This window comes from Ornithorhynchus anatinus, chromosome 18 (genome assembly GCF_004115215.2).
Source record: "Ornithorhynchus anatinus isolate Pmale09 chromosome 18, mOrnAna1.pri.v4, whole genome shotgun sequence".
Classification (NCBI taxonomy): Eukaryota; Metazoa; Chordata; class Mammalia; order Monotremata; family Ornithorhynchidae; genus Ornithorhynchus; species Ornithorhynchus anatinus.
The window spans coordinates 23,071,991-23,096,649 of NC_041745.1; the positions used below are offsets into that span (position 1 = coordinate 23,071,991).

The following is a 24,659-nucleotide window of genomic DNA, read 5'->3' on the forward strand; positions in this document are numbered from 1 at the left end:
AGCTTGAAAGAACTCTTACTATAACAATGAGATATCTAAAGTACTCTGTTACATTTAATATGGTGGTGATGAGAGCAGATTCTCCTGGGGGCGTAAGGAATGTTATAATAGAGATATGAAACTGAACAGGAAAAAGACAATGAGTTGTACTGTCCTGTCTGGCCAGCCCAACTACAATAACCAGCACACTCAAATAATAAGAATAATTGTGGCATTTAAGTGCTTACTATGTGCCAGGCACTGTACTATGTGCTGCGGTGGATACAAGCAAATTGGGTTGGACACAGTCTCTGTCCCACGTGGGGCTCACAGTCTCAATCCTCATTTGACCAATGAAGTAACTGAGGCACAGAGAAGTGAATTGATTTGCCTAAGGTCACACAGCAGACAGGTAGTGGGGCCAGGATTAAAAGCCATGACATTCTTACTCCTAGGTCCGTGCTCGTTCCACTAGACCACACTGCTTTGTGGAGGAAAAAAAGATTCCCCCCAAACACCCCCTTCCCTACCCACCCCTGTGAATAAAAATTGGGGTCCGATTAACTGACAACTGCAATCGGAAACAGGAGAGGTGAATGATCCACTTTAAAACAGCAGGGACTGAACCGTTCCTGGTTTTTCTCTTTCTTCTTTCTGCCTCTGCGGCCACTCAGGATAATTCCAAACAGCTTGCAGACCCTTACCCTTGTGCTAGCAAGAGACGTACATTATGTTGTATAAGGTGTGTATCAGATAGAATAACGTAAGGCTTTCAGGGAAGAAGCGTGGCGCAGTGGAAAGAGCCTGGGCTTCGGAGTCAGGGGTCATGGGTTCGACTCCCGGTTCTGCCACTTGTCAGCTGTGTGACTGTGGGCAAATCACTTAACTTCTCTGTGCCTCAGTTACCTCATCTGTAAACCGAGGATTAACTGTGAGCCTCACGTAGGACAACCTGATTACCCTGTATCTACCCCAGAGTTTAGACCAGTGCTCTGCACATAGGAAGCGCTTAACAAATACCAACATTATTATAAGGACACACAGGATGAGTTTCATTGTGTTCATTCAAAGGACCTATATAGTTTCTTGGTAATTTGCCAGGAAGACCTCTCCCCTAACTGCCTTTTTTAGTAAGATTCATTGCAACCCCCTACCGTATGAATTGCACTGGAACTCACTGGGGCTATGTGACTCCTAGAGAGGGCCAATGTTCTGAAACTCAAATTATTCCCATCATTCTATCAATCAATCCCCTATCAATCAATCAATCAGCAGTTGATTGTGGCCTAGTGGAGACACCCCAGGCCTGGAAGTCAGAAGGAGCTGGGTTCCAATACCGGAACCAACGATTACTTGTTGTATGACCTCGGGAAAGTCACTTGACTTGTCAGCGCCTCAGTTTCCTCATCCGTAAAATGGAAATTGAAGCCATAAGCCCTGTGAGGGACAGGGACTGAGTCCAACCTAATCAATTTGTATCTACCCCAGAGCTTAGTACAGTGCCTGGCACATCATAAGCACTTAACAATTACTATAAAAATGGTATTTGTTGAGCACTTACTACGAGCAGAGCACAAATTATACAAGAAGCAAGCACCATGCTTTCTGACATTTCTAACTCTGGGTGGCACAAAAAGATGTAATGACTGTTTTCCTTCCTTACATCCAAATAACCTGAATCAATATGAATTCAGGCACAGCATCATTTTGCAAAATCCTTTAATGAAGTACGTTCTGCCAAAACCCTGTATCTGGAGCACTTAAATCCACTTTTCTGTCAGCGTTACAGCATCTGAGCAGACTGAAGCCAATTCTCACATAAATTCATTGGTCTGTTAGGAAATATCTTTGAACATGGAGAGGAAGTTAAATAAGAAATAATGAAGTTAAAATGCTGCCAATATTTGAAAGGAGTCATCAGCATCTCTGCTAAAAATCATACATCCAGAGCACTGAGGCATCGTTCTAAATGTTGGCCATATTTAGAATGTTCCTGTTATTTTGATAACCACCCATTACAGATTATTAAGGTTCGCCATATGGAAGCAAAACATAGTCGCTGAATTTGGTCACTAGGTATTAAAACCTTGATGTGTTATTTCCAAAACCACTTGAATATGTAAATTGGGAATATTTTCCTATTTGGAATCCCATAACCATAAATGATGATGATGTACAATTCCTCACCAAAGGAGGAATGCAACAAATAATCACTTTCTACTAATGACTAATTATTAGGCCAGTGATGAAGGAAAGGGACAAATAAACCATCTATGATTACCCATTGAGTTTAAGGTGGCAGTGTGTAGGGAGAGAGAGGGAGAGAGGGAGAGAGGGGGAGAGGGGGAGAGGGGGAGAGGGGGAGAGGGGGAGAGGGGGAGAGGGGGAGAGGGGGAGAGGGGGAGAGGGGAGAGGGGGAGAGGGGGAAGAGAGAGAGAGAGAGAGAGAGAGAGTGTGTGTGTGTGTGTGTGTGTGTGTGGGCCAGATTAAAATAGCAGCTTTAGGGGCTGCCACCTGGGACCTTATGAAGATAGAACCCAAAATAGGTCTTTGCAAAATGGCCACCATACCTGTGTAATGGCAGATGCGGGCAGGGTAGTGTTGACATTATCCTGCTGTCTCTGTAGCCCAGCTCCCTCGGACACCCTGCATACACCGTGGCCATTTTCAAGGCATCCACTCCGTTGAGGAGTGGGCAGCTGATGGCAGACAAGGGGAAGGGATGAGCACAACAGAATTCAGCTGCAACCCCCAGTGCTGACCTAGGTTAGCCTCTATCCTGCTTCTGCTGCAGCTTTCATCCAAAATCTCCCTCAGGGTCGAGGCCACGGGAGCTGTTAACTGTCCAGGGGCTCAGAGGCTGCTGGCATTTCGGGAGCAGTAAGTGCTCGATCAATACTATTGATGATTCATAATGGTACCAAAAGTATTTTACTTCCTCCTCAAAAATCATGTGGGGCACTGGATAGATAGAGGCAATTATGCAAGTAAAAATGGTACTGGTAAAATGGTAAAAATGTATATATGTGCAGTACGGGGGTGGGTGGTGTGGGGGGGAGGAGGGGAGTCCTGAAATGCTTAATTGATGCAATAGTGCTGAACTATATTGGAAATAGGATACAGGCAGACCCTAGGATCCTCTAGACTGTAAGCTCAAGTGGGTAAAGATCGTCTCCACCAACTCTGTTGTGTTATACTCTCCTAAGTGCTTAGTCCAGTGCTTGGGAATGCCGTAAGCACTCAATAAATATCACTGAATGATTGACTGGGAAGATGAGAGAATAATCAGGGAAGGCCTCCTTGAGGAAATACAATGTGAGAAGCAGTGTGCTCTAGTGGATAGAGCCCAAGCCTGGGAATCAGAGGACCTGGCTTCTATTCCCCATGCTGCCACTTACCAGCTTTTTGACCTTGGGTACATCACTTCATTTCTATGTGCTTCAGTTACCTCACCTGTGAAATGGGGATTAAGACTGTGTCCAATCTGATTATCATATATCTACCCCAGTGCTTAATACAGTGCCTGGCATATAGACTGTGAGCTTGCTGTGGACAGGGATTGTCACACTTTGTTACCATATTGTACTTTCCCAAGTGCTTAGTACAGTCCTCTGCACACAGTAAGTGCTTGATAAATACAATTGAATGAATGAGTGAAGAATGTAGTGAGCGCTTAACAAATACTATAAAAAAATGCGATTTCAGAAGTGTTTTGAAGATGAAGTGATCCTCCAGTTGTGATGAGTAAGGAGTTCCAGGGAGAACGGACAGTGATCAATCAGTGGTATTTTTACTGAGCACTTACTACATGTAGAGCATTGTAGTAATAATAATAATAATAATAATGGTATTTGTTAAGTACTTACTATGTGCCAAGCACTGTTCTGGTGCTGGGGTAGATACAAGTACAAGTTGTCCCACTTGGGGCTATCAGTCTTAATCCCCATTTTACAGATGAAGTAACTGAGGTATAGAGAAGTTAAATGACTTGCACAAAGTCACACAGCTGACAAGTGGCAGGGCTGGGATTAGAACTCACAACCTCTGACTCCCAAGCCCATGCTCTTTCCAGTAAGTCACATTGCTTCTGTACTCCCATATTCTACTTCTATTCTTCTGTACTAAGAGTTCAGGATAGAACAGAGTTGGCAGATTTGATCCCTGCCCTTAAGGAGTTTACAGTCTAGTGAGGAGATTAACAATCTGAGGAATTTACAGTCTCTCCCTACTTCAAGCTATACTATAGCTGACTGCAAGGATCCTTGAAACCTCACTCTATCCACATCTCTCCTCTCGACCTTCCACTGGCTTCTTCCTGGGTCTCTCCTCATCAAACAAAACTTCCTGACAATTGATGTCCCTGCTCTCCACCCACTCACCACATCTTATATATCTGCTCTCTCTATCCATTGTTCCCCAGCTCATTCCCTTTGTCACTCCCAAACCAACCTTCTAGCCATACCTCACTCTCAACTCTTAGTAGAGAAGCAGCGTGGCTCAGTGGAAAGAGCCCAATCTTGGGAGTCAGAGGTCATGGGTTCGAATCCCAGCTCTGCCACTTGTCAGCTGTGTGACTGTGGGCAAGTCACTTCACTTCTCTGTGCCTTAGTTAACTCATCTGTAAAATGGGGATTAACTGTGAGCCTCACGTGGGATAACCTGATTACCCTCTATCTCCCCCAGCGATTAGAACAGTGCTCTGCATATAGTAAGCGCTTAACAAATATCAACATTATTATTATTATTATTATTATTATTATCTCTATTCCCTCACCTCATGCTGCACCCCTGTCCTGGAACTCCCTCCCTCCCCAAATCTGACAGCCCATAACTGTCCCCAAATTCAAAACACTTGTAAAAATCCTCCTCCCCCAGAAGGCTTTCCCCAATTTATTTCTCAACCCCTTGGGCAAGTCATTCAAACCCAACATCGACTGAAGCACTTAGGAACATTTTTATACCCATCTTCAGCATTCTCATCAATACGGTCATTCAAGTCCAGATTATTTCCTTTGCCTACTCTCTTTGTACTTTCATGTCTGTCTCCTCCTTCTAGACTGTGAGCCCGCTGTGGGCAGGGATTGTCTCTGTTGCTGAATCGTACTTTTCAAGCACTTAGTACAGTGCTCTGCACAGAGTAAGCACTCAATAATTACGATTGAATGAATTTATGTCTGACTCACTGTGGGAACATAAGCATCATGCGGGAAGGGAGCATTTTCCTTCTTAATTCTGTGCTTCCCGATTGCCTCGTCCTACCCAATTCACCAAGCGGCTCAGTAAATCAAAATATCATATTACTATTATTACTATTACTACTACTTGGAAGGAAATTAGGGATTAGGTTCTTCTCAGTTTCACTTCTTCTGTCTCTTACCTCACCCTCCTAATAACAGCAACAATGTAAAAATCAAAAGGAATGAAGCATAGCATTGTCTTTCTTCCTTTCAATCTAGTAACAAGGAAAGGGAATAGGGAGAGTTTAACAGTTTCCCATCCATTTTCTTAAGATCTTGACAGCTAAGGAATGTTTTAATTAGCTTCTAGTTCAGAGTTTCCCGAGCAAATGCAAATCTGACACTTACCCGTCCTTAGGTTCAATTAATTAATTTATTTTTTTTGCCTCCAGTTCAACACAAATTCTGAACTCTCCCAAATAACTATGTGCATTTTTTTTCTGATTTAAAAGGAATTCACTCTCTCTCGTTTCTCTAATTTGATTCCCTAATTTGAATCTTGAATTAACTTAGGTGAAATGGTACGTTCACTCGTTGGTCCCAACTCCTGATGAGCAACTATTTTTCTCTGGAAGTTTCTTTCACCGGTTAAACTGGCCTCCATTCATTGACTCTGTTTTTCTCTTAAAAATGCACGAGCAGCCCACCCAAAAGATAAAGTGGAAAAGATGAATGATTCATTGTCCTGGTTTTATTTACACTGATGAAGTTAACTGACACGAAATTGAGCACGGTACAAGCAATGCAATTTTTTTCAATTGAATTCTGCTGGGAACGGGAAAGTCTAAAATAAGGTCCAACGAAAAGAACGTATCTCCCAAAAAAACAAAATTCACTCCCGATGGCTCTGGCCCAGTGAGCCGGAGGACAGCTTCACCATGGATTGGAAAAAGCGAGGCAAATATACTTTGGTCTTAGCCCGAACGAGAGAGGATTTGATACTTGTATTGGTGTCATTTGTCACCATTCAGGATGAGAGTGGTAATGGATTGAGGCGTTAAGCACCATCAGACAGGCTGGTGGCCCTACTAGCCTTTTCTGTGGCTATGGTGTGCTGTGGACTGTGAGTGCCAAGGAGCCTGAAATCCTGCTTTTCTAGCCACAGCTCCCTACTGACTTTGTTTTTTATTTTATGTATTGGATATTTGTCCTTGTCCTTTGGGCTGTTTTAATATTTTACTATTTCTCTACTCCCGATGTGTCCATCTCCAGTCTCATTCTCACAGTTGGTGAGTCCTCTAGGGATGGGGGTCCATGTCTAATTCTCCCCCAGTACTGTCTTTCCCAGTGCCTGGTACAGTGCTTGGCACAGTAGAAGCAGCAGCATGGCCTGGTGGATAGAGCACTGGCCTGGAGGTCAGAAGGATGTGGGCTCTAATCCAGACTCTGCCACTTGTCAGCTGTGTGACTTTGAGCAAGTCACTTCACTTCTCTGTGCCTCAGTTACCACATCTGTAAAATGGGGATTAAGCCTATGAGCCTGATGTTGGACGGGGACTGTGTCCAACCCAATTTGCTTGTGGAGGGTCACGGCTGGGGGGTCAGAAAAGCCGAAAAAGCAGCCTGTCATTCAGGCAGAGTCCTGCGATGGACTCTGGCATGGTGCCACTGATATAAGTCTCCAAAAGCATCGCATGCCCTGCAACTCACCAAACCTGAGGCTTGTTCCCTGTGCTTTTAGGAGAAAAATAATTCTCCCCTCAAAAATGTTCCTTTTAAAAGATTACCCCCATGGACTGTGCAAACGGAGCCATTATATATAATTGCTTTCTCCCCTGCAAGATGAAAAGAGTGTTACAGTAAGTTGAATAAAGTAATTCAAGACTGTTTCAACTGTACCATAAAAACCACACTTCAGTCTTAAATGGGGGAGACCACATAGCTTAGTGGAAAATGCGTGGGACCTGGGAATCCGGACACCTGGGTTCTACACCTGGCTCTGCCACTTCCTTGCTGGGTGACCTAAGCAAGTCATTTAACTTTTCTGGGCCTCAGTTTCCCACCCTTTCAAATGGGGATAAAATGCCTGTTTTCCATCCCTCTTATTAGCGTATTATGGGACAGGGACCATGTCTGATGCAATTATCTTGTATCTGTTACAGCCCTTAACACAATGCTTGGCACATAGTAAGCACTTAATAAATGCCAACATAATTAGATACAAACATCAATCTTTGATGAAGAAGAAAAACTCATCAAAACGTTACAAACTGGAAATACAGACAGCAGTCAAGACCATTGTGAAAGAAGTTGGAAAACAACATTTTAATTAGGATATAATTATAATCCTTCAACAAAATTTGGATCTCGGTAACAAAGAACAGTTTTTTCTATGGGAGTGAAGGAGAAAATATGTTTTTCATCATCTTCCCCGCCTTTTGTCAAGTCTCCAGAATCATTAATACAGTTTAGGGTAAACTAGAGGTCTCATCTTGTATGTATGACATACACATTCTTACCTTAGCCTGAAAATGCTGAATGTTGTCAGTATTTTGCTAAATGATTATGAATCGGAGCAACTTTTAACAACCTGAACGGAATCACAGGCATCAGTTCACCCAATAAGCATCTTACAGAATACGACTTCAGTTCTTCAGTCTTCAGCACACACAGCTTTCTTCATCGAGTTCAATCAATCAATTGATCATGTTTATTGAGCACTTACAGTGGGCAGGGCATTGTACTAATCTCCTGGGAGAGCACAATGTAACGGAGGTGTTAGACATGTTCCCTGCTCACAACAGGCTCCACTATAGGGAAAACTGATTAATGTTTGAACTTTCCTGACCTTGACTGAGGTTAAAAATTCACCAAGGGGAAATACTCTCTAAAATTCCCCCCCTTTTCTCTCTATCCAAACTGCTACCATGTGAATCCCAGCGCTTCTCCTCTCCTGCCTTGATTACTGTATAAGCCTCCTTGCTGACCTCCCAGCTTTCTGTCTCTTCCCTCTCCAGTCCATACTTCACTCTGCTACCTGAATCATTTTTCTACAAAAGCTTTCAATCCAAGGTTTCCCACTCCTTAAGAAACTCCAGTGTTTGCCCATCGACCTCAGCATCAAACTGAAACTCCTTACCATGGGCTTTAAAGCACTCAAACACTTTGACCCCTCCGACCTCACTTTGCTGCTCTCCTACTTTAACCCAGCCAGCATGCTTGACTCCTCTAATGCCAACCTACTCACTGTACCTCGATCTCATGTCTCACTGCTGACCTCTCTCTCACATCCTGCTGACCTGGAATGCCCTCCCTCTTCATATCTGACAATTACTCTCTCCACCTCCAAGAGGCCTTCCTTCATTTCTTTTTCTCACACTCCCTTCTGTATCACCCTGATTTGCTCCCTTCATTCCTCCCCCCCTTATCCCTGAAACACTAATACACATATCTGTAATTTATTTACTAATATTAATGTCAGTCTCTTCTGCTCAAATGTAAACTGACTGTGGGCAGGGACTGTGTCTGCTACATTGTTATACTGTATTCTCCCAGGTGCTCAGTACAGTGCTCTGCACACAGTAAGTGCTTAATAAGTAGTATTGATTGATAATTATAATGGTATTCATTCATACTATGTGCAGAACACTAAATGCTGAGGTAGATTTGCTACAATTAGATCAGACGTAGTCCCTATCCTACACTATGCTCACAGTCTAAGAGCGAGGCAGAACTGGAATTTAACCCCCATTTTACAGATGAAGAACGTGGGGCACAGAGAAGCTGAGTGACTTGCCTAGGGTCACACAGCAGGTAAATGGCAGAGCCTGGACTGGAACCCTGCTTCCTAACCCCCAGCCCTGAGTTCTCTCTACTTAGCCAAATGGCTAGTCATTAAATATCTATTACAGGTAGTAATACTAATAGCAGAAAAGTGGTATGAAAACACAACCACACACACAAAACTTTTCCCATCTCTGTCCTTCCTAGCCCTGATTATTCCTCTTGTTTTTTCAAGTTCAGTATTTGTCATATTTTTCGGTATGCTTTTTAAAATTAATTTTATAGAATGAACAGGAACTTTGTAGAGGATTTGCATTTTTGTTTCTTTGGTTGGTTCTCTGAGACCCCAGCGCAGTGTTCTGCACACAGTGGGTGATCAGTCACTGCTGGTGATCCTGACACTGTTGGGAAGGAAACATGCAAAAATAAATACACATGCCCCATCTACAGCAGAAAATTCCACTACTAGGACAAGCATTATGAATACTTTCAGAGCTACAATGCAAATCCTAAAATTCCAAACCAGCTTCTACCAATCACAAATAACTCATTTTCCTGTTTTAAAAGGTCTGATTTTTACAAGAATAATTTTCTTCTATTTGAATTCCTCAAAGTGCAAATCTTCCCAAGGGAATACCTGCGCAGTGATGCTACAAGTCAAATACATCCAATCCTCATTTTCCCCGTAATTATATCAGTAGCTAATTTCAGGGGGCGTTGGATATTTCAAATATTCATCAGGAATAAATTTCTGCTGTGCTTTATCTCAACACCACTCAGCATCTTATTCACTTTAAAGTCAATCTTGTTTCATTTCATCACTTGTCACTGTTCACTAGCAGTCAGGGCTGAACAGCACTGACCTTGCAAACCAATGGGACATTTTTAATTTAAAAGTGGGATTCTGCCCTAATAAAGGTTCTACTTGAGCTTCCAGGTGCAGGGCCATTTTCTGCTTCTGAAGTAGGCCCCAAAGGATCAATTGGCACATCAGTGTTCCAGTTGAGGAGAGGGATGAGGGGATGATCATAAGAGTAAGATTGCCTCCTGCATGATTTCCAGGGAAGGTTAACTTCTAGCTGTGCTAGTAGGTTTGTCGCAAAACTGGGAGAGCTCGTCTTTAAACAGTTTCTTCTGCCCTCTGGGCTGAAAGGACAAGTGTCCCTTTCAGAAACCCTGATGTCATCCATTCTCCTGCCACATCCCTGACATATCACTGAGAAGTAGCATGGCCTAGTGGATAGAGCACGGGCCTGGGAGTCAGAAAGTGGTGGTTCTAATTCCAGCTCCAACACTTGTTTGCCGTGTGACTTTGGGCAAATCACTTCACTTCTCTGTGCCTCAGTTACCACATCTGTAAAATGGGGATTAAGACTGAGCCTCTTGTGGGAGAGGGACTGTGATCAACCTAACTAGCTTGTATAACAATAATAATAATAATGGTACTTGTTAAGTGCTTACTATGTGCCAAGCATTGTACTATGTGACAAGCAGATACAAAGTAATCAGGATGACACAGTTCCTCTCCCATATGGAGCCTACAGTCTTAATCCCCATTTTACAGATGACATAACTGAGGCACAGAAAAGTTAAGTGACTTACCCAAGGTCACACAGCAGACATGAGGCAGAGCCAAGATTAGAACCCAAGTCCTCTGACTCCTAGGTCTGTACTTTTTCCAGTATGCCACGCTTCTTCCCCAATATCTACCCCAGTGCTTAGTACAGTACCTGGCATATAATAAACACCTAACAAATACCATAAAAATCTATATCTATATCCAGAGATATAGGTAGATATATATCCCACCCCACAGAGCCTTGTTGCTGTGAATGTTGCTTCATTGCTGATGAGCAAATTGCTTTTCAGGCTCTGTCTTTGGAAGCACATACACAGAAAGACATGCAAATGAGTACAGCATCAGCACAATGCTAAGGACCAATAATGAGTCCTAAGAAAGCCAGTTAGGTAATCAACCACTCTCCCTGTGGTTGTCATCAGTAACAAAGTCAAAAAGAGGCCTCCAGATTCTGCTACCTAGGCAATATGCTTCCAAAGGTACCCAGAGAGATAAGGAGATGGAAACCAGAAGGATCACTTCTTTTGTAAAGAACTACTCAATTTAAATGAATGAGGAATTGGAAGGCACTACTTTTTACTAAGAATTTCAAAAGCATTTTTCTTTACTTGAAATTATTTTTTCTCAGCAAACTCTCCCTGATAACAGCTATCATGTGAGAAAGCCATTTGTGTGACAACAAGGAAATGGAAAACTTCCACAGTTCAACAGGATGAATATCTCTTTATAAGTCAAAGAGAAAACAAAATATATATGCTTTATCATCTACGACTTCTGGACTGCTTCTTCTTCTTAGTTATGAGCTAGTATTTTAAAGCAAGAAGAATTTGTTATCTAGAACTCTTAGACTCCACCTAGATATTACAAATGACAATACTTACCCACCTATCCTCCAGGATAGATCATGAGCTTTAATGCTAATTTACATTGGATTTCTCAACCTAATTACAAACAGCATATGCTCTCTTCTGGGAAAAATTCAGTTCATATTCCTATGTTTATGTAAATCTACCCACAGTACAGATAGAACAATACGCAAGGTATTGATAAAATGTTTATCCAACATTTTCATGCTAAAATACTTCTAAGTTCTCACAAAAATAACTGCACACTTATGAAGGTCCTAGGGAAATATACAAGGATATTTCTTACCTGTGTAACAAGTGGCTCCAATAGTCTTTCTACTGTCAGTGTCCTGATTTCCAGACTTTTGGGATCCCATTTCAAAATGATAGGTGAGGTTGCAGAAGTCATGTTCTCTGAAATGAAAAAAATGACATTATCATCACCAAAAATCTATAATAGTTTTAATTAGGTTATAAGTGAGATTGACTGGAATTGCATTGGGTGCCAAAGAAAATCATTTCCAAATTGATTATATGCTTCTGGAGATGATTCAGGATGGAATCTCACTTATCACCTGATAATCTTGCACTGTATGATTAGGAAAAAGTTCTCAGAGAATTGACTTCAGATTGAGGTCCGACCTCTCGATTTGAATTTTCATTCCGTCAGACTTTCGACCAAGAACTTTGCTCCAAGGGAACTCTGCCAGTTAATGTTGAGATGTTTCCACTTTGGGGATCGACTTTTGTCATCTAGCATCACTGTCGGACCAGAAAATATGGGTTGTCTTCCTACCATCTGCCAAAGCTTCCCATTTCAAAGGCAACTCCATTGCCCTCTGGACTGAGCAATAATAATGATAGTATTTGTTAAGCACTTACTATGTGCCAAGCACTGTTCCAAGAGCGGGGATAGATACAAGATTATCAGGTTGTCCCACGTGGGGACACAGTCTTTATCCCCATTTTACAGATGAAGTAACTGAGGTACAGAGAAGTTAACTGACTTGCCCAAAGTCACATAGATTACAAGTGGCAGAGCTGTGATTAGAACTCACAACTTCTGACTCCCAAGCCCGTGCTTTTTCCACTAAGCCACACTGCTTCTCAGGGCTACAGAAGGGCTATAAGTCTTCATCTCTGATTAAAAAAAAAGTCTCCTTTAAGGATTCAAGAATTATAGTAGCTGGTATTCACTGCACTGGAAGTACACCATAGGCTATACCTGTGGGCAAGCCAGAAGTTAATGTCATAGGATACAGTGAAATATGGGCCACCGAACACTATCTAAATCAGGTAATATAATAGCGCATTACAGCCATCTCGGCTTCACGTGAGCCTGGCGTCCAGACTACAAATTCTCAGTGAGATGGGTGATATATATTTAACATAGAGAAATGAATGACTAGAAGAGGGATATTTTTCTTTTGCAATTTCACTCCTGACAAGCAAACATATATTGAACAGTGTTCTCCCAGACTATTTGCCCTCCTACAAACATAAATCATGCAGAACACGATCATTTCTATCCACAAGATTCAAAATACATCATTTACTTCATTACCAATCAGTGGATGTGGCCATTTCCTTCTAAAATAATGCTGTTGCCCCTCACAACAAAAGACAGCAGAAGGAGTAGTGCCCTTCTAAAATGGCCTTTCAGAAAAAAGACACAACCACTGTTCGCCATTCAAAATCACAGGATATAGGTTATCACTATCTCACTGATAACTGAAGGCAATCAATCAATCAATAATCAGTGGTACTGACTGAACGCCTTGTGTGCAGAGCACTGTGTATTCGGAAAGTACAAAAAAGCAGCGTTAGAGAGTGTGATCCCCTCCCACGAGGAGCTTAAAAGGGGGATAATCAATTAATCAATCATATATATTAAGTGTGTACTGTGTGCAGAGCACCGTACTAAGCACTTGGAAGAGTAGAACACACAAATATAACAGAAGCGTTCTCAGCCTACATCATGCTTAAGAGCCTAGAGGGACTATTCTAATAAATATACTAATCTTCCATGATAAGATTCAGATTTTGGTACCAGCATACTTATGATAACCATAATTGGTATTGATAGCAGGTAGCTCACTCAAGAACTCAAAACAATTCAAACATACCATATCTCAATCATTCCATCGACTTCTGTTTAAGGTGATTATGAAGTGGTATCTCTGTTTTTGTTGGGATCTAAAAAAAGTACCTTATATATCTCAAAATAAGGAATAAATCTTGGAACTGAATGCAGTAATATTAATAATAGGAATAGTATCACTTAATAGTATCACATAGTAGCACTCACTAAATGCAGAGCACAGTGCTAAGCACTGTGAGAAACTACACAGGAGGGAATTAGATACAATACCCATCCCTCAGAGGGCTTACAATCAGAGAAATATTTTTATGGCATTTGTTAAGCCCTGTTCTAAGTGCTGGGTTAGATACAAATTAGTTAGGTTAGACACAGTCTAGGTCCCACATGGGGCTCATACTCTTAATCCCCATTTTACACATGAGGTATTCAAGGCACCAGAGAACTGAAGTGATTTGCCCAAGTTCACACAGCAAACAAGTGGTGAAGCTGGAATTAGAATTCAGGTCCTTCTGACTCCCAGGCCTCTGGCTCTATCCACTAGGCCATGCCGCTTCTCAAATACTGCTTCTGTCTGTCTTCTGTGTATTTTTCCAACTGTACTAAGGGTAGATTTACAGTCATCTAATAAGATGTCAAAAAACACAGTTAAAATAACCCACAAATAAAGTAAGTATAGTAAAAAAGAGGAATAGGAAAAAATTGTGCACAAGTAAAAAAAGATCTGGGCCCTGGCCCCCAACTGGCTCCCAGTGTCAAGAATAAGTGGAGGGTGGAGGCGTTGCCGAAACATTAGATTAGATAAAACAATACGAGAGGCAAGAACAAAGTTAACTATAAAGAATAAAATGGAAAAAGGGCACTAGGTTACTGTGACTCAGAGTCCAACAGGCACAGCCAACAGCCTTCCTGATAGCCTAAATTTCTGTGGAGGCCCCACGATGGTCTGGTGATGCGAGCGACCATGAAGGTTCCCAGAGTCGTCGTTCGAGGATATGGGGAGACAGAGGACATACCCGGCCACTGTTAAAGTAGTTCCGACTTACCCAGGGGTTGCCTGAAATGTTCTACTTAAAAATATACCATTTTAAAGAAGGATCATCCTCTCCAGACAGCTGACAGAATTACTGTCATCCAGTGTTGTTCTAAAGATCATGTTTTTTGGACTCTATTCCTAGGGACATGAGCAAAATCTTTTTTGGCCAGATCCACAGCCCATTCAGGTCAGCATTCTGTTTCCGACAGTGGCTACATAGGTTGTTGGCAAGCAGGTTCAGGCAGTGGACTTTTCAAATGAGTCATGCAGTGAAGTCATAGTCACTGTGACCTGAAAACCGAAAAGTGTCTCCAACCCCTGACTTGGAGGAGTGGAAGGCCCAGGGATTGAAGGAACCAAAGGGTCAGAGTGCCCCTTCTCATTCAGACCACTGTGCTTTAATCAATCAATCAATCAAGAATACTTATTAAGAACTTACTGTTAGCAGAACACTTGGGAAACTACAATACAATCAAGTTGGTAGATCTAATCCCCGCCCACAAGGACTTTACAGTCTACAGGGTGAGACAACCTGATTAGCTTTTATCTACTCCAACGCTTAGTACAGTGTCTAGCACAAAGTGCTTAACGGATACCATAAAAACCCTTTAAATGAAAACAAAAAACCTTTTTCCATGACTCCTGTCAATCACCTGGTGGCTCATTTTCTACTATAAATTGAGGACAGCAAGAAGAAGTACTGGACGGTGAGGATCCAGGGATGCAAAGCATGCTGGATTTCCCCCTTCCCACTCCTTCCCTTTCCTCTCCTTCCTTCTCCTTCCCTTCCCTAAGACTAGCAGAGACCTATTGTTTGGTAGCACTCAGTATTTTTGCAAGACTGCTTGAATAATTTTCTTCTGTACAACTTTCTAGTGCGTTCTTACTGGTAATCTGCTAGAATTTCTTATGAATCAGGGTTTTTTTTTTCTTTTTAAATAGTCTTCCTACTCAAGAAAATAGAAAACCAGGAAAGAGTAAGATCAAAGATTTAAATGTACAAAAACCCCTCTTTCTAAAGGATGACCTAAGCTATTTAGCAGACAAAGAGGGGAAGAAAATGTAGATGTATTATCTCATACAATACCCAGTGAAAGTCAAGAAGGTGGTTTCAGTACTTCACAGATTACATTTTCCATCCTGGATTAGGTGATGTGTTAGCCAATTACATACATCTACAAGATTTCCTTTGTGGAAACCACAGAAGGTCCAGGTCTCTGCCCATCCCATACCTACTGCAGCAACAGAACTACAGAAAGCTGCCCTCCTACTTTCATTTTCTTCGAAGGATTAACGGAGTTTATTTTACCATTTGTCTCAGGGAAAGAAAAGCTTCTGTCTCTCTCCTCCACATTGTTCTCTCTGCCATAGCTGCTTCTTCTTTCTGCTTCATCTGTACACTTAGATCTATGACCTTTGGACATTGGATGCTAGCCTCACCCGCAAGCCCACAGCACTTGTGGTGTTTTTTTAATTTTTTATTATTAAGTGGGGTCGAGTTGTTTCCGATTCATAGCGACTGCATGGATATGCTTTCTCCAGAACGTCCTGTCCTGTGACATAATCCACAACCTTTCCATTGGTTCTTCTGTTATTGGTGTTACGGTGTCTACCCATCTAGCTGCTGGTCTGCCTCTTCCCCATTTTCCCTGGACTTTTTCTAGCATTAGTGTCTTCTCCAGAGAATCCGTCCTCCTGATGATGTGCCCAAAATATGCTAATCTAAGTCAAGTCATTTGGCCTTCCAAAGACCACTTTGGTTTAATTTGCTCCAAAATCCATTAGTTTGTTTTTCTGGCAGTCCACTGTATTCACAAATGCTTCTTCAACACCACACTTCAAAAGATTTGATGTTCTTTCTATGCACTTGTGTACATATCTTTAAATTATTTATTATGAAATACTTATAAAATTCATATGTATGTCTGCCTCCCCTTCTAGACTATAAACTCATTACAGGCAGAGAACATGATGGCTAATTCTGTTGTATTGTACTCTCTCAAGCGCTTAGTACAGAGCTTTGCAAGCAGCATGGCTTAGTGGAAACAACACGGGCTTGGGAGACAGAGGACATGGGTTCTAATCCCTGCTCCACCACTGTGGACATGTCACTTCACTTCCCTGTGCCTCAGTTACCTCATCTGGAAAATGGGGTTTAAGACTGTGAGCCCCATATGGGAATGTAACTACCCAGTGCTTAAAACAGTGCTCGGCACATTGCAGCGCTTAACAAATACCATTATTATTAATGGCTGAATAAATACCATTGATTGATTGATTGATTAGCATCCATGTAGCACCCAGGGGTCAGCCTTCCTCATCTGAGTGCCAAGGGCAGTATCAATCGATCAATCAATTATATTTCTTGAGTATTTACTGTGTGCAAAACACTGTTCTAAGTACTCAGTACAGTACAACAGAGTTGGTAGGTACATTCCCTGCCCACAATGAGCTCACAGTCTAAGTAAATTATGGATATCCCTTTGAATCTATTTATTGCTATTGTTCTTGTCTGTCTCCCCTAATTAGATTGTAAGCCCGTCACAGGGCAGGGACTGTCTCTATCTGTTACCGATTTGTACATTCCAAGTGCTTAGTACAGTGCTCTGCACATAGTAAGCGCTCAATAAATACTACTGAATAAATGAATGAATGAATGAATGAATATGCACAGAAGTGCTATGGGGCTGAAGGAGGAGTGAAAAAAAGGAGCAAATTGGGATGATGCAGAAGGGATTGGGAAAGGAGGAAATAAGTCAGGGAAAGTTTCTTGGAGGAGATGGCCTTCAATAAGGCTTTCAAGTGGGGAGAGTAAATGCTTGTTAGCTCTCAAGAGGGAGGATGTTGGAGAAACCTCTCACCGTTACATCCTCACTCCATTTGGACATGTAAATCTGGAGACTTTTGTAGACAGAAGACCTCCCGGGAAGGTTGGGTTCTTGCATGTATGGGGGAAGGGTTATAACCCCTTCCCTTCACCATCCCCTCTAAAGAGAGAGTATCTGGGACAGCATACATTGACACATAAATGGCCTTATAGATGAACACTATCTGCATCCTGCATAAGGTACACTATCAATCAATGGTATTTGCTGAGCACTTACTGTGTGAAGAGCACTATACTAAGTGCTTGGGAGAGTATAATACCACAGAGTGGGTAAACCCATTCTATGCTCATGAAGAGCTTACAGTTTCGAGGGGATATTACCAATGCCAGCCCTCGAGTATGACCTGACCCAATTAACCTGTATATACCCGAGCACTTAGAACAGTGCTTCACACATAGTAGACACAACAAAATGCCATTAGAATTAGAGAATCTGGCTCTAGCTATCAGGGGACCAAACAGGGTTTTACAACCCTGATCCCCAGGACAAACTTGTACGTTTTTACAAAACAAACTTCTGAAATCCAGCTCTGCTACATGATCCTCAAGTCACCTGTGAGGAAATGGCACACCAACAAACCCAATAAGATCTAGCTGGAGGGTGCTGAAATCACAGCCAGCACACCCCTGCCCTTGTAGCCTTAGGCAGGAGAACACTTACATCAACACAGAGAAATATTTTCACTCTTAAAAGGTCTTCAAATAGTATAAATTCCACAAACTCCCTGAGTAGCCCTTCCTAGGTGAGCCCCAGACAATTGCTGTATTGCCCGGGTGGGTCTTCAAAGAGCATACATAATTCTGGAAGATATTTTCTTTTAGAAAATTCCATTTATTGCCCAAATCTTCACAGAGCAAATCTTACATCAGACATGAAGTAAATAATATGAGAGGGGCCTGGGTCAGGCAGGCAGTGAAATTCGAGTACTAAATCTGTCTTTGACAATAGCATGTGCTCTTGATTGACAGTGTGTTTGGGCTTCTCCAGGCCAGGACTATTCTCCAACCCTATCAATCAGGCGATCATATTTTTGAGTACTTACTGTGTGCAGAGCACTGTACTAAGCACTTGGGAGAGTACAATATAACAATGTAACAGACATATTCCCTGGGCTAGGGGGTCACTCCCCAGAAGCTGGAAGGCAGGGGGCAGAGTTGGGGGGAACACTAAGCCATCAATACTCCCAGTAGACAAGTGTCAATCAGAGAGTCTCCTGGGCCATCCTATCGGAATGTGCAAGGCTCTAATCTCATGCTAAAATCATCTAGTGGTTACAGTTCGGGCCTGAGAGTCAGAAGAAGCTGGGTTCTAATCTGCCTCTGCCACTTGCCAGGATCATTTTTCTATAAAACCATTCGGTCCATGTTTCCCCTCTTCCCAAGAACCTCCAGTGGTTGCCCATCCACTTCCACATCAAAAAGAAACTCCTTACCATTGGCTTTAAAGCGCTCGATCACCCTGCCCCCTCTTACATAACCTGCCTAATTGACCACTACAACCCAGTCCACACACTTCACTCCACTAATGTCAACCTATACACTCTACTCTGACCCCATCTATCTTGCTGCCAACAGCTCTCTCACATTCTGCCTCTGGCCTGGAACTCCTTCTCCCTTCCTATCTGACAAGGGATCACTCTCCCCACCTTCAAAGCCTTATTAAAACCAAATCTCCTCCAAGAAGCCTTCGCTGACTAAGACCTCACTTGCTCTTCTCCCACTCCCTTCTGCATCATCCTCGCCCTAGGTTTTGCACCCTTTATTAGCCTCAACTTTCAGCATAAATGTACAGCATTTATGTATATACCCATACTATATACTACAGCCTATTTCCCCATCTAGACCGCAAGCTCGTTGTGGGTAGGTAATCGGTCTATCAACCCTGTTATACTGTAGTATTCCAAACACTTAATACAGTGCTTTGCATACAGTATGCACTCGATAAATAGAACTGATTGACTGATATTGAGTGCCGAATACTGTACTAAGAGCTCAGGAAAATACAATACGACAGAATTAGCAGATACGTTTCCTGCCCACCATGCGTTTATAGTAGCCATAGTAGTAGAATTTATTGAAGGCCCACTGGAGGTGGTGCACTGCACTAAGGATCTGACCATGAGCAACAGAAGCGACTGAAACCCACCCAGTCGACAATTATCTTTACACTCTAATAGTTGTGCCCGCATTAGCTGACAAGTGTGGGAACTGTTATTAGGACCATTAAACATGCAAGGGTGAATTCCATTGCTTTTTTCCAACCTGCCCCTTGGTTTGTTGAATAGCATGGACCTAGGAGCTCACTCACCAATTTAGAAATGGCTCCTGGGTAGCATGTGATATCTGTCAACCAATCAATCAATGGTATTTACTGAGTGCTGCTGTGGTGCAGAACACTCTATTAGGCACATGTGGGAGAGCACAATACAACAAGAGGTGTTTGACACATTCCCTCCCCAGAGAGGAGAGACAGACATGAAAATAAATTATGGATATGTGCATAAGTGCTCTGGGGCTGAGCGTGGGATGGCTATCAAGTGCTTCAAGGGTATAGATCCAAGTGAGTAGGTGATGGATCAGGATGAGGGAGTTAGGGAAAAGGAGGGCTTAGTCACAGAAGGCCTCTTGGAGGAGATATGATTTTAGTAAGGCTTTGAAGGTGGGGAGAGCAGTGGTATGTCATATATGAAAGGGGAGGGAATACATGGGAAAGAACCCCAGCATTGTCTTCCATGACTGACAATAACAAAGTCCCCAAAGTGCCAAAATCCTGAATTAGTCTAGCTGTCTACAAGGGGAAGCACTGTGGCTTAGTGGGAAGAGCACGGGCTTGGGAGTCAGAAGTCATGGGTTCTAATCCCGACTCCGCCACTTGTCTGCTGTGTGACGTGGGGCGAGTCGCTTAACTTCTCTGTGCCACAGTTCCCTCATCTGTAAAATGGAGATTAAGACTGTGAGCCCCACGGGGGACAAGCTGATTACCTTGGATCTGCCCCAGTGCTTTGAACAGTGCTTGTCACTTAGTGAGCACTTAACAAACCCCATCCTTTTGGATTAATAATAATAATAATGTTGGTATTTGTTAAGCGCTTAATATATGCAGAGCACTGTTCTAAGCGCTGGGGTAGACACGGGGAATCAGGTTGTCCCACGTGGGGCTCACAGTCTTAATCCCCATTTTCCAGATGAGGTAACTGAGGCACAGAGAAGTGAAGTGACTTGCCCACAGTCACACAGCTGACAAGTGGCAGAGCTGGGATTTGAACTCATGACCTCTGACTCCAAAGCCCATGCTCTTTCCACTGAGCCATGCTGCGATTAGACTGTAAGCCCGTCAAAGGGCAGGGACTGTCTCTATCTGTTGCCGATTTGTACATTCCAAGCGTTTAGTACAGTGCTCTGCACATAGTAAGATGTGCAGCTCAATAATAGCTCAATAGCTCATAGCTATAGCTCATATAGCTCAATAGCTCATAGCTCAATAGCTCATAGCTCAATAAATACTATTGAATGAAGGAAGTCTTCTTTCAAACCATATGCCTCAACTAATCCATTTCTGGCCATTATCTTTCACCCTCCTGTAACTCTAAGGTAGGGTTGGAGATGGCCATTCTTTAATGACCCCCTGAGATTTGAAAAACAAATAGTTTATCCAAGACACCAGCAGCTACTGGACGATATGTTTCACTGCCAGTTGTACTCTGCAGTCAACACAAACTGAGAAATTGACAGGGAAATGAGAATTTTTAGCAGCTCTGTGTCAGGCAGAAAGGGAAAACCTTCAACTGCTCTACATAGAGTAGGTCAACTCTCTATGCTTCTTTACAACACATACAAAGGCTTTTCTATGTTTATGATAGCTTCTAATAAACTGCTCAGAGGTCTCTTCACTGATCCAAAGTATTTCTACAGGAATTTAAAAAGAAAATTGGAATAACTTCTCATGGAAGCACAAATGAAGAGTGAAGAGAATATTTTCCTTGCAATTACTGGTGTCTTCTTGTCCCACTGAGAAGCTATTTAAAAGAGAATCAGGTTACTCATTATATTCTCCTCACACATTCTTTATCTCTCCTAATAAAAACAAGCCAAAACACAACATAAAGACTGCATTCAGCCTAAGAACCTCATAGCTCTAAGCCATTCAACATCACCTAGCCGTGGACTTGTGACATTTTGCATCTTGTTTGCTTTTAAGGGAGAAAAGTCATAGTTCTCTTAATTGCTTTTAAAATCATGAAAATGGAAAGTTAAAATGGTGGTCACTCACCTAACCAAATTATTTAGTAATTTCAAACTGAGAATGAAAATCTGAATATGTCACATTCATTTTCTTGCTCCTTATTATGTAAAATACTGACCAGTCTACTATTCTCAACTAGGCATTTCCCCACTCAACCTCACATTTCTGAAGGTTGGTTAGTTTTTCATTTGAGAGTGAGCTTTTGTGATAAACAGGTGTTTGCTTTTTGCTATTCAAGTGGAATTTCACTGAGCCTATCTTTAGCTATTATCTCCTTAAATGCCGATTGGATAAGGTCTGTATTTTCTCTATATAAAGTATCACTGACAAACAGTCACTTTATTTCAACATCTTTATTATCCTTCGGTAAAGCACTACTTGGAGTTCAAATCCTGGCAGCAGATAACAAACAGTACCAAAAAAAATGGAACCCTCAAACTCTAGATATTATTATAAAATAAGATAAAATTATAGACCCACATTATCTCCAGATGTTTCTATCTGAACACATTTCCTAGGAAAACATCGGCTTATAAATACTTGGAAAGCACAAGGTCACATCTAGCAAATAACAGTCTTTCATCCTTCCAGAATATGAATAAAGCCATTTGCCAAAGAAGAAAACAGCACCTTGAATTTCTAGAGCACTTTCCCTTTCCAAAGCACTTTTAAAATCTATTGTCTCATTATCATCACAGCATTCATCAGAACCAGCGAGGTTAAGGGAAATTGAAGAATAGACATCTTAAGTTACTTGCTCAAGGTCACAGAGCCAAAACCATCATTATCATCATCATCATCATCATCATCATCATCATTCAACTTATTGATGAACAGTATTCACTGAGTACTGAGTGTACAGAGTATTGTGTGACCTGCTTGGGAGCATACACTACAGTAGAGTTGGTAGACATGATCCCTGCTTTCAAGGAGCTTACAGTCATCATCCTCAGTGGTATTTATTAAACAAAATAATTATTGAGCATCCACTCAGCGCCAACCCTTGCTTGGGAAAAATCCAGCAAAAGCAAGATACGTGATTACTGCCCTCTGGGGATTTACAATTTGTAGGGAATGCCCACACAGGCCAAAATCATTTTCTAATAGTGGAAGTGGGAGAAGAAATGTGCATGCATTTATAAAGATATGTAAACATCTTCAAACTCTGTGGCTGTCACCCATAATATATCTTACTAACTCCCCTTCTAAACTGCAAATCCTTCTAAATCCTAAAAGAGATGGATCATATCTACAAATTGTATCGGGCTCTCCGAACTCTTTAATATGGAACCCTGCACAGAGTAAGGGTTCAATAAATGCTATTATGTAATTGATTGATTGATTGATTAAGAACAGTACACTATACAAAACAGTGGAAATTTACCGTCAAGAAATAGTTGAATAACTGATCAATTATACAAATATTTTTACACACCCAGACACACACACACACACACGGGTCGAGGATAGAAATAAAATATGTATAAATAATAAGGGAAATGTAGGGCTGACACAGCTGGTGTGATGTCAATTAATCCCCCATCTAGACCACAGTAAGCACTCAATAAATATAATTGAATCAATCAATCAATCAATCAAAGAAGGCTTCCCAGATGAGGCACTATTTTCAGAAGGCTTTGAAGATGGGGAGAGCTGAGGTCTGGTTATATTCAGAGATGGAGTGTTCCAGGTGAGGAAACCAGTCTGAGCATTGGCTCAGAATGCAGCAGAATCAGGAGGAAGGCACAGTTAGGAGGTAGTGGTAACAGCATTTGTCGAGTTCCTACAAGGAGCAGGATGGCCTAGTGGACAGAGCATGGGCCTGGGAATCAGAGGACCTGAGTTCTAGTCCCGGCTCTGCCATGTGCTTGCTGTGTGATGTTGGGCAAGTCATTTCACTTCACTATTCCTCAGTTTCCTCATCTGGAAAATGGGGATTCAGTACTTGTTCTCCTTCCTTCTAGCTGTGTGGGACAGGGACTGTGTCCTACTTGCTTATCCTTTACCTTCCCCAGAGCTTAGAACAGTACGTGCTGAACAAATATCATAATTACTGAATAAAGTACAACAGAAGCAGCATGGCCTAGAGGACAGACCATGGACCTGGGAGTCAGAAGGACCTGGGTTCAAATGCCAGTTCCACTACTCGTCTGCTGGATGATCATGGGCAAGTCACTTAGCTTCTCTGTGGCTCAGTTATCTCATCTGTAAAATGGGGATTAGGACTGTGAACCCCATTTGGGACAGGGACTGTGCGCAGTCTGATTAACTCGTATCTATCCCAGCACTTAATAGATTGCCTGGAGCATAGTAAGCACTTAATAAATACCATAAAAATCTACAAATATACTACTGTATCAAGTATTTAGGAGGGGACAGTAGAATTAGTAGATCTGATCCCTGATCTCAGGAATTTATAATATAGTATGGAAGACAGACACTAAAATAAATTACAGGTAGGAGGAAGCAAAAGAGTATAAAAGCTATGGACAGAAGTGCTACAATAGGGTGTTTGTAACCATGAGCTTAGATGATACAGAAGAGCTGAAGTGACAGTTGGAGGGGACAGCTGGTTGGGAGATGAGAGATTAATCAGGGAAGACCTCCTGGAAGACATTTTTCTTTCAGAAGAGCCTTGAATATGGGTAGAACAGGGGTCTACCACGTGTGAAACGGAAAGATGTTTAAAGGAAAAGGGAGAGTGATAGCAAGAGACCGGCAGCAGGAGAGAGGTGAATGAGGCATAACAGGTTGGCTCAAGATAAATGAAGCTTGCAAATTAATAATGTTGGTATTTGTTAAGCGCTTACTATGTGCAGAACACTGTTCTAAGCACTGGGGTAGATACAGGGTAATCAGGCTGTCCCACGTGAGGCTCACAGTTAATCCCGATTTTACAGATGAGGTAACTGAGGCATAGAGAAGTTAAGTGACTTGCCCACAGTCACACAGCTGACAAGTGGCAGAGGCGGGATGTGTATTGGGGTGTATTAGGGTGTAATGGGAGACTAGAAAGGATAGGTGGTGGAGAG

General features: G+C 42.1%; 1 protein-coding gene across 1 annotated transcript in view; it reads right to left on the reverse strand.

The window, feature by feature from the left end:
• CTNNA2 (catenin alpha 2) overlaps positions 1-24,659 on the reverse strand; it is a 1,145,386-nt gene that overhangs the window by 994,367 nt on the left and 126,360 nt on the right. The window contains exon 2 of the mRNA XM_029083155.1: positions 11,671-11,777. Within this exon, the coding sequence (XP_028938988.1) occupies positions 11,671-11,772 (102 nt within the window). The 5' untranslated portion in view covers positions 11,773-11,777. The remainder of the gene's footprint in view (positions 1-11,670; positions 11,778-24,659) is intronic.